This window comes from Rhineura floridana, chromosome 3, assembly GCF_030035675.1.
Source record: "Rhineura floridana isolate rRhiFlo1 chromosome 3, rRhiFlo1.hap2, whole genome shotgun sequence".
Classification (NCBI taxonomy): domain Eukaryota; kingdom Metazoa; phylum Chordata; class Lepidosauria; order Squamata; family Rhineuridae; genus Rhineura; species Rhineura floridana.
Window position 1 is genome coordinate 72,482,040 of NC_084482.1, and position 13,280 is coordinate 72,495,319.

Here is a 13,280-nt window from a genome sequence, read left to right on the forward strand (position 1 = left end):
CATATAATAGTTTATTGTCAAAACCAGTTTGTCACTGCAGAACTTTTTTTAAAAAAAAGTATCAGTATTAGTTGCCTACTAAATAAAAACATTGACCTTTGGGTGAGGGGTGGATAATAAATTATAATTATAATTCTAAGTAAGCTCTGCCTAGTTGCTTAAAAAAAGGATTGGAGGGGGAGAGAAAGATTTACAATACAATCCTTTGCTATGTTCACTCAAAAGTCCCATTGATTTACAGCACAATCCTAGCCATGTCTGTGCAAAAGTAAGCCCTACTGAATTCAGGTACATGGGATTAGCATTGCAGCTTTACTCCCAGAAAAGTGGGTAATGGATTAAAATTTCATATTGGGAAGGTTTTCAAAACAGGCTATGAAATAGACAAATAAACTGCACTCTTCAACAGCCCAGGAAATTCTCCATATAATTATGGAGTTGATTGACTCCATTATAATTATAGTAAAACATATTATACACTCACTGAACCTCTGATGCTCAGACAAACAGGAAAAGGAAACTGTTTTCAAGATTTGCAATGGGTTCTAGGTATTGCATGGAGGTCAGCAAATATCTTGTCAATCACAACCCTGACTTCACTTATTGGCTAAAAACTGAAAGCACAGGGATTAGAGCAGTCAACTTCTAACAGAAGTTGCTGGGGGTGGCTGATGCTTTGGGTATATCTCTTGGACTAGACCACCTAGAAACTTGCTAACAATCTACAGTCCAGAGATTAAGGTGACTCACCGGAGACTCGGAGAGGACCCCCAAAAACCGGGGTCTCTGGGTGAAAACTGGAGACCTGGCAACCCTAGAATGGAGGTACCTGTCCTAAGATTCTGAGAACATACTCTTGTACTTAGAGTCCATTTGTTAATTAATGAATGGCTAACAGGATTCTGTAGATAATGTGGCAGGGTCCTGCTGTAATTCTTCTTCTACGTTTTAAGCACTAATTACTTTTTAAGAATATATTTTCTCTACTAAACCTAGGCTTTGACTAAGGTATAGCTGTGCACAATTGGCTTCTTGAAATTCTCCATCCTAATTGCAGACAGAAAAATGGGGGCGGAAGATGAATTTCTCCAAAGGGATGAGAAGTTCTTCAAATAGTTTCTCAAGGCTGGGACTTGACATTAGGAAAGGCAGCAGCACATATTCTGTTTCCCCTGTCCCCAGTGTTTCTGCTGTAGTTTTGTTGTTTGCACATAACAGGGTGGTATCAATTTGAGCTCATTCTTTGTCTGCAAGCTGCTGTTTTTATCAATCCATCCCCCCCCTCAGAAAAAATACTGATATCAATGTCAATATTTTTAAAGGAAATTTTTAAAGGTCCAGTGGGATCGGTTTCGGCCTCTCCCTTCTGAGGAAGTGGACAAGGTGCTTTCATCTGTGAAGCCTACCACTTGTCTGATTGATCCTTGCCCATCATGGCTCCTTGTGAATTGCAAGGAGAAACTGGGCGAAGGGATTAGGGCGGTGGTAAACGCATCCTTAATGGAGGGTGTGATGCCACTGGCCCTCAAGGAGGCAATTATAAAACCTATCTTAAAGAAGTCCTCCTTGGATCCCCAAGTTCTGAACAACTTTCGCCCTGTTTCGAATTTACCATTTTTGGGCAAGATCATTGAGCGAGTGGTGGCTAACCAATTGTCAGCACACTTGGATGAAACGGATTATTTGGATCCATACCAATCGGGTTTCAGGACTGGACATGGAACTGAAACAGCCTTGGTCGCTCTGGTGGATGATATGAGGAGGGCATTAGATAGGGGAGAATTCACCTTTCTTGTCCCCCTAGATCTTTCAGCGGCTTTTGATACCGTTGACCACAGTATCCTGATGGATCGCCTGGAAGGACTGGGAATTGGAGGCACTGTTTTACAGTGGTTCCGTTCCTTTCTCTCTGACAGGCATCAACAGGTAGCATTGGGAGATGAGGTTTCAGACCCTTGGCCCCTCACTTGTGGAGTGCCACAGGGTTCTATCCTCTCTCCCATGCTATTTAACATCTATATGAAGCCGCTGGGATCTATCATCAGGAGATTTGGGCTGCGGTGTCACCAATATGCGGATGACACACAGCTCTATCTCTCGTTTAAGTCTTCACCAGAGTTGGCTGTGGAGACCATGTCCAAGTGCCTGGAATCCGTGAGTGGATGGATGGGAAGGAACAGGCTGAAGCTAAATCCTGACAAGACCGAGGTACTGCTTGTGGGAGACAGGGGTAGGCTGGGTCCTGTTGATCTGAGGTTTAATGGGGTACAATTACCCCTGAAGGACCAGGTCCGCAGCCTTGGAGTTGTTCTTGATTCCAGGCTGTCCATGGAGGCTCAGATTTCAGCAGTGAGCCGGGCAGCCTGGTACCAACTACACCTCATACGCAGGCTGCAACCCTATCTCCCTGTTCATCAGCTCCCACTGGTAGTACATGCCCTGGTCACCTCTCGATTAGACTACTGCAATGCGCTCTACGTGGGGTTACCCTTGAAAACGGTCCGGAAACTTCAACTGGTACAGAATGCGGCGGCTCGTTTACTCACAAACAGCCGTCGCCGTGATCATATTACACCAGTATTATTTAATCTACACTGGCTTCCAGTAGTTTTCCGGGCCCAATTCAAGGTGTTGGTGTTAACCTTTAAATCCCTATACGGTTTTGGCCCGGTTTATCTGAAGGAGCACCTTCAGCGTCACCAACTATGCCGCCCGACAAGATCTGCCACGCAGGGCCTTCTCTCAATCCCACCAACAAAAGTAGCTAGGTTGGTGGGGACTAGAGAGAGGGCTTTTTCGGTGGCGGCCCCCACTCTCTGGAATTCTCTCCCGTTCGATCTTCGACATGCCCCCTCCCTGGATACCTTCCGCCGAGCCTTAAAAACTTGGCTGTTTGGTCAGGCCTTTGGGACTATTGGGATGGGCTAATTATATACTTATGCCCATTGCTATGTACTACATTTGCTGCTATTTTGTCACTGTTGATTATTTGTATTTATTGTATTTATTGTATTTACTGTATTATTGTATTTTATTGAATTTAATATGTATGCCGCCTAGAGTGGCTCCAGCCAGATAGGCGGCCTAAAAATTAAATTATTATTATTATTATTATTATTATAAATTAAAGTATATATCAATAAATGGAAGAACATATTTAGCCATTTCCAAAAACAGAAGCAGAAAATCACTACTTAAAAATCTGATTGGCAACTATAGCGAATAAGCAAATTAATGGAAAATCTAAATATGTAGATGGGTACTAAATCTAAATTGGGTGAAATTCTAGCATATTCCTGGTCATGTCAGAGCATGTGGTCGGGGGAATAGCAGCCATCACAAAAAATATTGGAGAATATTCAGATAAAATTATGTAAAGTGACGTTCCTTTTCTAAGGAGATAAGAAAAAGAAAAATATCAGAAATGTAATCAGAAAAATATTTTCTGAGAAATTTGACTTTAGCTGTAGATAGTCTAAGAATTGGCTGTCATACAGGAGGTTCTCCCCAACACCTGGCTTATACCCAGGTCTTCTAGCTAGACTGAGAAACCACACTGTGTTGGGGAAATTGACTTGACTGTGATCAGTAGCTTGTTGAAAGGACACATGCAGAATGTAGCTGGTCTGTGAGAGAAAATATAGGGGGGTTGTTTGCAACCAGTCAGCTCTCTCCCCCCCCTCCCACGCACACACCACCTACAAAATAGTATAAATTGCTCTAACAACATCTAAGACCTCAACTGATTCTTTATATAGTGTCATATATTATAGAGCCACAGTCATGGTCCTCTGTCAAGGGTGAGTCAGCTGAATCTCATTCTGCCATTATAATAAGAAATTGTTGTGAAGTATGTTCTATGGCTTATAGTTAGAAAATGGTTCAATTAACTGATTTGAAACTTGGCAGTGTAAGAGAGGTAAATCTGAAAATGGTTCAAATCGGATTTGGAGAAGAAACAGTATGAAACTGCTCATTTTGAACAAGTTAAGCATTTGACAAGATACTTTGGAATGTTGATAGGTGCTATGTGTTTTTCTGCGATTGACATTGCTGGGGTGGTTTTTCTGGTAAGATTTCTCCACTTGTACTGTCCATTTCTGGGAAATGAGTTGTCATTTTAGGTCAAGGGGAACATCTAAGATGTGCTTTTACCCATGAGTTGTGTAATAAGTTTGTACGTTTTTTATTATAAAAAGCATTTTTATGGTCAATGTTAGCTTATTCAGCTGTTGATAGGTAACTGTTTCTGTCCAATCATCTGTCCAATCCTCTGGAAGTATAGAAGCTTCCTGTAGCTAGGCAGGTTTCTCACAGACTAAGCCTCAACCTTGAAGAGTTTGCACTGCAGGTAGGCTAAGAGGTTAGAAGTTAGGTGTTAATTGTAGGGATGGGGGAGATGTTTGATACAATTCACATGTATAAGTGAACCTACCTAATTCTCACTTTTCAAAACAATACATGAGCCACAACATAGCTATCCTTCAAAATTCACACTTCTCTGAATTTGTCAATGAACTTCTCCAACCAAAAAACATGTACAAAAATGCATAGACTGGGTTTAAGTGTGCATAAAAATGCTTATAGTTATGAAAATGGCATACAAAATGCATTATATGAGGGAAAACCATTGTGCAAAAATGTGTCTACTAGGGAAAACTACATGCAAAGATTATATATTAGGAGAAATTTGCACTAAAATGCTGCTGGATTTTCATGCAGACTAGTTTTTTAAAAATCTACAAAGTGATGTGGAATTGTAGAGAACGGAACTTAAGACTGGAAAAAATGAAAATTCCTGGTCCCCGCTTCTTATGTTATCGGGTTGGGACCAAGCTTTGCAGCTCAGGGCTGAAGCCTCCACTGCCATCTTCTTTGAGGGTATGTGTGCACACACAGCAATCCTGCACCCTGATGTGGCATGCTGCGGTGAGGTGGCTGAGCTTATTTAAGCCCATACCACATATGCCCCTTCCTCCTTGGATCTTCAGCACTTGCCCCCTCCCTCTTCCATAGTGTGATTAAATTTGTCGCTAAGGGGCTAAGTAGGGTTGTTAATCCACCTGCCTTGCTTTGCAGACTGGGGTAGTTTTTTTGCCTATGGGTGCAGGGGTGGTGTCGTGAGTTAGTATGGGAGTCTTGGTTAATAGGTTAATCTGGTGCTGTTTGGCTTGTGTATATATGTTAATTCGGTCACTTTGGCTGGGAAGCGCAGGAAGGGAAAACTAGTAAGGGCAGCTAGGAGACACCTTTAGGCACCTTTGGGGGGGTGATTGGCAACTCTGGAGACCTGCAGCTCAGGGCTATAGGACCCAGGGGTAGGATTCAGGCTGCCTTTGGGGCCAACATGCTTCATCCACCTGGATTTGGGGTGGTGTTGGTGATGGTAGTAAGCCTCCCTACACACCAGGGTGTGGCTGGGGCAGGTTAGGCAGAATGGCTTACCCCTACCCCTGTAGGGGTTGGTTGCCCTAAAAGCTACAGGCAAACTTTGCCTAATGTTATCATATAGCTCCCACACTTAGGTTTCTCTTCATTTTTTTAAAGCTTAATTTTAATTTAATAAAGTGGTCCCTTAGTTCAACCCATCTATTGGTGTCCGTGTCTTATTTCAGCCCTCCACCACAAACAAAGAGAAGCAGAAACTGACATATTCATCCATCCCTAGTGAAAGGAGGCAGGTAGAAGAAGTAAGAGAAAATGAGTAAAAGTAGTTTGGGGCCCATGGGTGTGGGAAAGGGGACAATATCTCTGAAGTGCACAGTGGCTGGATTTCTGATGCGCAGCTTTTGGAGGCACAGGAGAGTCTTCAGGAAAAAAGGGAGAGGAAAACTTAGGGGGAAATTTTGTGACTGCTGAATTTCCTCTTTTTCCAGGGCAACTTATAAAAGCTAGGCTTGCCAATTGACTTGAAAACTCCCAACCAGACCACTTCATGCACCTTTAACATCCATACAAAGTGCAGCAATCTGCTAGGGTGATTGCAGAGCATGGAAACCAACACAACCACCTGATAATGTCACAGAGTGAACCTTTTACTATAGATAAAGAAGCAACCAGCCACTAGTAAGAGCTACCAAGCCTATTAAAGACCTGATTAGGGGGAAAGTTGACAACCCATTTCTAACCTCTAACCACTTCTTGTAAAAAAAAATGAATTGGTTGTTACACGTAGAGAATGACTGGCAGCCAGTAAAAATTGGCAACCCCATTAAAGACACAGGAGCCACAAGAGAGCCTTCAGGGAAAAAGTGGGGAAGAAGATGTGTGCCGTAAAGATGTGGCTTTGTGTGCTTTTTCTGCTGAATTTCCTCTATCTATCATTTTATGTGGATGGTATTGGTTGCCAGCTGAATACTTGACGTGTGGAATGGTCGCTTCAGCTGTATAGACTCCACCATGGGTCTATTCCTGTGAACAGACAAATGCTGGACAAATCCAACATTCTGCCACTGAGAGCCATCGAGTTCCAATGGAATAGGATGCCATGCCATATCAAAATTGCCTAATTAGCACATCTGTTAAGGGTGTGATCCATAACAGCTGTAATTTTCCAGACTGAGTGAACATGAGAAACCCTTAACATGGCACATTAAATGGAAAGGTTTTTGTTGTTATTATTAATTGAGTTTAGTCTTCAAGTGGTGCTGGACTTTAATGTGGGGGGTATCCAGTGCTGGTCCTACTCTGAACAGATCCACTGAAGTTAATGGACACAACTAACTGAGGTTCATTAATTTCAATGGGCTTACTCTGAGGAGAACTTAGCTGGATACAATCCAGGATCTGGGTTTCCTGTTACAGTTTCCTGTTACAGTAGGGCCCCACTCATACGGCGGGTTACATTCTAGACCCCCACCTAAAAGCGAAACCCTCCGAAAAGTAGAACTCTGTCAATAAAATGGTGCCTGACACCTGAAAAACACTGTAAAAGTGGAACAAGTGCTGTATGAGTGGGGGCTTACTCTATTTGAAAGCCGCCGTATTAGCGGAACTCCAAAAAGCGGAACTCCAAAAAGCGGGGCCCTACTGTACTGACCTGTTCTTGTTGTAGAGAGACAATAGAGTTGTTGACTAGTTTCCTGCCTGGTGTGTCCTCTAAGTCAATGGTTCCCAATTCCCCCCCCCCAATGGACCACTTGAAAAATGCTGAAGGTCTTGGAAGACCACTTATCTATTTTTCTTCCTGTTGTAGCAGTTGTAATTTACTGTGTTAGGTGCTGCATGATTTTTAAGTGTGTTTTATTGCTTATATTGTATTTTATTGTATTCCATTTTGTATTCTGCAGAATTCAGATGATAATACCATAAAATACAATATGAGAAACAAAAAACACAATAAAATAAATCAATATTTAATGTGGACATGATGCAGGCCACGTGAATGAAGTTCACAGATCACAGTTTGGGAACCTCTGCTCTAAATTGTCCATGATATTCACAACAGATTAGAAATAATGTGTATGCGAAGAGAGTGGGAGTGGGAGTTGGAGGATAAGACATGTGATCTAAGCTATGTCCATGTCTGAGTTTTCATTTTCGTATGGTTGTTTCTTTTGCTTCTGCTTTCCTGCCCATTGAATCCCTTGTGTCTTTCAACTTGGCAAGCAGGAGAGCAGCAAGAGCTATTTACTGTCATATCGTGCTTTTTTGTGTGATTGTACTCACTGGTATGGAGTACCATCAACTCTTTTTTTGCTGCCATTGGCAGCTATTTTATGCTGACACCCCTGGCACTTTTATCAAGATATGAGTACCAGCACCTCATTTTTTACAATATGTATATACTGCATTTGGGTCCTCTAGTGTCCCTTGCAGCCCATTCCAAAAGTAAGTGCTCGTGTATCAATAGTTTTACATTGAAAAGAATGATGACCAAGGAATAGGTATAGAGGAATATATAAAATCAGTTGAGCATATCCTCATGTGTCAGCTAGCAGTAACGCTTCTCCTGAAGGGATATGATTCCAGATAGGATGTTTATGGCAAATGATGTTCCACAACGATCCTTTCCTGGGACTCTCAGGATACAAAGCAATATGGGAAGCCTGCTGTTTTCTTTCCAGTATGCCTTTGCTCCATTCTTCTATTTGATCTCCAGCCTAGTGGCTGCAACAAAATAGAAGCCATGGCATTTGCTTGAAATATATGCTCACTGTAGTACTTGTCATTTATTCCCACTTCCAATATTATTTTATTTATTTTTATTTAAAGAGTTGTAAACCTCTTCATCAAAAAGTTCTCTAAGTGAATAACGGAATTGTAACCACATAGCTAAAATTCACAAAACCATTTAAAAAACAAATATACATAAAATAATTATCATTAAAACACATATAAAACTTTTAAAATGGATATAGATAACTAAATTATATGTCTGGGCAGGCTTGCTGAAATATTACAGCTCACATGTTCTGTACCAATCGTGCACCAGTCCAGAGTATCGCATTTGGAATGCTGGTCAGCATGACCTCGGAGCCAAATCTGATCCTTTAGAGGTCTATTTCTTCTCTCATTTCCACTCCAAAGGTAAAACAAGGGTATGGAAGCAGTCATGAGTGTTGTAATTGGAAAGGCCACTTGGGGACATGGAAATATAGGGTCTTGGCCCCACCCTATTATGGGAAGAGCCCTATGATAAATCTTGTTTACTGAGGTTCTGCAGTGTCTCATATCCTCTTCAAAAGAAACCTCACTATCTGAAGAGTGCTCAGGAAAGGGAAAAGAGTGTTTCTCAAAGACAACCTTCGGGCTTAATCTACAAACTATTATTATTGTTGTTGTTTATTTCTACCCCACCTCTTGGCCAAAAGGCCCTCAAGGCAGCTTACAAAAAACACAGATATAAAAATACATTAATAAAAACAATACAATTTACAATAAGCAATACATAAATAAATAAATGTGGGTGAGAAGAAGGATGGGCACAGGAGAAGTCCAAAGGAATGGATGCCGAGGGGAAAGAAATATATAATCTTTTGGTGCAAGGATTCAGCATGAGGATTGCCCATGAGGCAGCTTCAGTCTACCACAGCCTTTTCCAACTGGACTACAACCATTGGCCATGCTAGCTGGGGCTGATGGGAGTTGTGTGCCTGCAAGGTGGCCACCACCAACGTGGAACTTCCCGAGCCTCACCTCTACCTTGTCCAACCCCTATCCCATGGATGCCACCACTGCTGCTCTTCCCGCACCTTACCCTCATGTGCCACTGCTGAGGTGATCCCTTCCTCTTAGTATATGATCCTCTATTATTACCACTACTTTATGTAGCTCCAGGAGTTGGATAGGTGTTGTACAGAACAGAGAAAGAGGCATAATGCTCCAGTAGGAACCACCTTATACTGTCAGCCCATTGGTCCATCTAGCTAAGTACTGTCTACACTGACAGGCAGTGGCTCAGACAGGAGCTCTTCCTGGAGCTTCCAGGGATTGAACCTGAGACCTTATGTATGCAAAGTGTGACCCCTGGCACTCAGCTATGGCTCTTTCTGAAATATAAAGTTGGTAAAAAAGGTCAGGAATTGGTGCATGAGGAATGGTGGCAGGGGAATGGCTGGAGGTTGACACACATGTGACTCAGATAGGATAGGATACCTTTTCCATTCTTGCGCAGGGATGAATTGTGAGTTCTATTGAACTGGCAGTGGAACAGTGCGAGCTGCGTAAGTTAGGAATGTGAGCTGGGAGCAGCCATCAGGTTTAAGGCACAGTATGCTTGCTGATGAAACCTAGTACTGTTTGTCCATCAAATCTGACTCAGGGGAGGGTGTGCACAAGCTGAATCAGTGCCTGGATGCAGTTGTGGGTTGGATGAGGGTCAATGGACTGAAGCTGAATCTGTCTAAGACAGAGACACTGTGGCTGAGTGTTTCCCAGGTCCTAGAATTTGGAACTTTGCCTGTTCTAGATGGGGTCATGGTCCCTCAAAAGGAAGAGACATATAGTTTAAGAGTGCTCTTGGAACCATCTTTTACTATGGAGGCCCAGGTGGCCTTCATGGTAAAGAGTGCCTATCACCGGCTTCGTTGGTGTGGCAACTGCACCCTTTCATGAACAAGAATAGCTTGGCCACTGTAACTCAGGCATTTGTAAGAATACACTCTATGTGGGTCTTTGTGACGCCCTTCCCTGGCTCTCCCTGTCAGGTTCCTACCTGCTCGTGGCTACTGCCTGTCACTAGGCACCACCAGGGACTCCACCAGTCCGGACTGTCCTTTTTTATGGTTTCTCTCCCCGCTCTAGCACAGATCTCAACAGATCCCCCTGCTAGGCAGCACCACCAGTCACGTCCCAATACCAGTATTCCCAGAGACTCAGAATACTTGTAGTGTTATTCTCTTCACCGCTGCCACCATTTGTTACAGTTTCCCTTCAGCCTTGGTCATTACCTTACCCTCCCTTCTGGTCTGTGAAACCCCAGCCAAGGATTAGGCCTTTGGTAAACCAAATTAAGTATTTATTAAATATAACAAAGATAACAAAGATAACAAGATTTCTTCATAAGGCACATAAGGATATGGTTTTATCTAATACTAATCCGAACTCCACCCCCCTCCTTCTCCACGCTCTCCTGGCAAACAACTCTCTAAAACCCACCAAAACAACCCACTCACTTTCATCACATCACATCCACCCAGATTCCACTGTCACTCTTCCTTTTATACGCTCAGCCATTTTAAACACTCAGCCAATCATCCAGCATTCTACTGCCCATTCACTCCCCCTCCTCTTTCACTCCACTTACCATGTATCTTCTATTCAAACAGCACTTACCCTATTTACACTAATACAGGATCATCACAGTCTTCCCTTATGGCTGGTCCAGAGATTGCATCTGATGCAGAAGTCTGTGGCCTGCATGTACGCTGCTGGTAAGGGAACTGCCCTGGCTGCCTATTAGCCACCAAGCCAGCGTTAAGGTCTTGTTACTTACATATAAAGCCTGGTTACCTGAAAGACCTACTTGCCCTGTATTGTCCAGTAAGGGCATTAAGATTAACAAATGGAGCCAATCTAGTCTTATCACAGCCTGATGGTTATCCACTTATGTTGATGTGAAGGCAAGCTTTTCACTGGTAGCACCAGTGTTGTGCAATGCACTCCGTGCTGAAATACTATACTATCTGTACTAACATTCTGTTGGCTTTTCCTTGGTCTGTTTAATTACTGTGGTATTTAATAGGATTGTTTTATTGTATATGTTTAAAAATGGTATTTATTTATTTAACAAAATCTATATACCACTTGATTGTAAAAAAACCTCTAAGCTGTTTAATCTTTTTTAAAAAAGAATTGATATAACAGTGAAAAACAATTAAAACAGCAAAAGACTAAAAAGATTAAAAACACATGAATATCTTTGTGTCAGGATAGGCTTGCCTGAACAAAAATGTTTTAAGTAGGCACTGAAAAGAATACAAATAAGACACCTGGCTGATGTCAATAGGCAGGGAGTTCCAAAGAGTAGATGCCGCGAAACTAAAAGAATGATTTCTTACAAGAGCAGAATGGTTATTATGCCACACCTGTAACAATGCCTGTTCCGCAAATCAAAGTGCTTGAGTGAGCACTTATGGGGTAACGGTAATAATGGATCATGGATTATATTTTAATGTTTTAATGGGATTGTTTTGTTGTCTATTTTAATTATTGTGTGTTTTAATAGTGCTGTGCAATTGATTTTTATGTTTTGTAAAACACTTAGAAGTAATCTGGGCATTAAATGGAATATAAATTAATATAATAATAATAAAATAAATAATAAGGTGATGTGCTATATCTCATCTTTCCTTATCAGGTCACTATGGAAAGGATATTTATCGAAGCGGAGGTCCGGATTTCCATAATTTCATCTCCTCTGGGTTTGTCACGTTAGGAAGAGGACACAGCAAGGGTACAGTGGAAACCATTTTTTGCTAAATAGAAAAGATAGATTTGAGTATAGGCTCTCACTTGGAACCTGAGTTATGTATGATGTAGTATTAGTGTGAAAGATCATAGGTATATGTTGGAACATGGCATTGCAAGTTCAATAAAGTGCCATAGGTGGCTTCTTAAATCCTGCAGAGGGAGGGATGGTGTGAGAGTCTGGGGGAAGTTATAGACTGGCAGGCAGACATGATCCAATTGCTGTACAGTCTGACAGTATATATTGCTCTGTGTTTTCCTGAGTATCTGGATGCAAAATGCCTGCCTTGCCACCACTTGCCAAGGAAACAAAAGGGAGTATAATGCCACCATGGAATAGAATGTGGCACTATTCAAAAAATGGGATGTTGCCATGGGAGCAGAGTGCACTCCACTTACATTGTATACATGTACCACATGATAACAATGCTTATATCAGTTTAAGCTAATGGTTTGGTACAGGTGCCAATAATTATAAGCAAATCTAACAGAAATGTCTCCTGCACAAACCCCACTGGAAGAAATGAAATTCTGTAATAGAGCAAAACTTTTACAGCTCCCACAAATTACACAAGCAAACGCATTCTTAAACTTGTCCAAAGGTATCTTGCACTTCTTCCAAGCCCATCTAGCTAAGATTGGATGGGGGTGGAGGGGGCTATCCTTATTCCTTTTGTACAGCTCAACAGGAAGTGATTTGATGTTGGACTAGGGCTTTCCCTGGTCGGATTGTCTAATAGCTTTGGGAATTTTGATTTGCCTTTCCATGCTTTGATTTCCCCTGGAACACATCACTTGACCCTCATACATCAGTCCTATAGAGATGTTTGTTTTGGGGGTACCTTCTGTGGTTCACTTGCTCTTTGCTTGTGGCATGATAGAACCTGAACTGCATAAAATGTTCTTTAGAGTGCCAGTGGATTCATCACAAAGCAGATCACTGGACTAAATGCCCTTTGATCTCCTCTACACTTTCAATGGGATTTCTGCATGAGATCGTTGTAGATTGTGACATGAGGTTACTGCTCATATTATTCACTACTTTTAGTGAATGTGCATCAGCATATTCAGTATAACAGAAGAGCACTGTATTCAGATATATTTTCCCCAATATTATAAGTATTTTATAAAGTGATCTCCTTAAAGGTCATATATTTTTGATGTATACCTAATCTGTGAGAGATATAAATTATATATACACATACGCACGCCCACACACATAAAATATATTGTACAAATCTGAAAATATGTCAGTATCCATATTCTGCTCTGTGTGTGTTCTGTGTAACATTATGTGTATGCAGTTCAGTGCCGAGTGTGCTGATGTAGTGATGTGAAATAGCAAACTATACATACCATACATACCATCT

The 13,280-nt window shown here is 41.7% G+C and overlaps 1 protein-coding gene across 1 annotated transcript in view; it reads left to right on the forward strand.

The window, feature by feature from the left end:
- Positions 1–13,280, forward strand: part of SHISA6 (shisa family member 6) — a 359,347-nt gene that overhangs the window by 81,526 nt on the left and 264,541 nt on the right. The window contains exon 4 of the mRNA XM_061616529.1: positions 11,801–11,896. Coding sequence (XP_061472513.1) covers positions 11,801–11,896 — 96 coding nt within the window. The remainder of the gene's footprint in view (positions 1–11,800; positions 11,897–13,280) is intronic.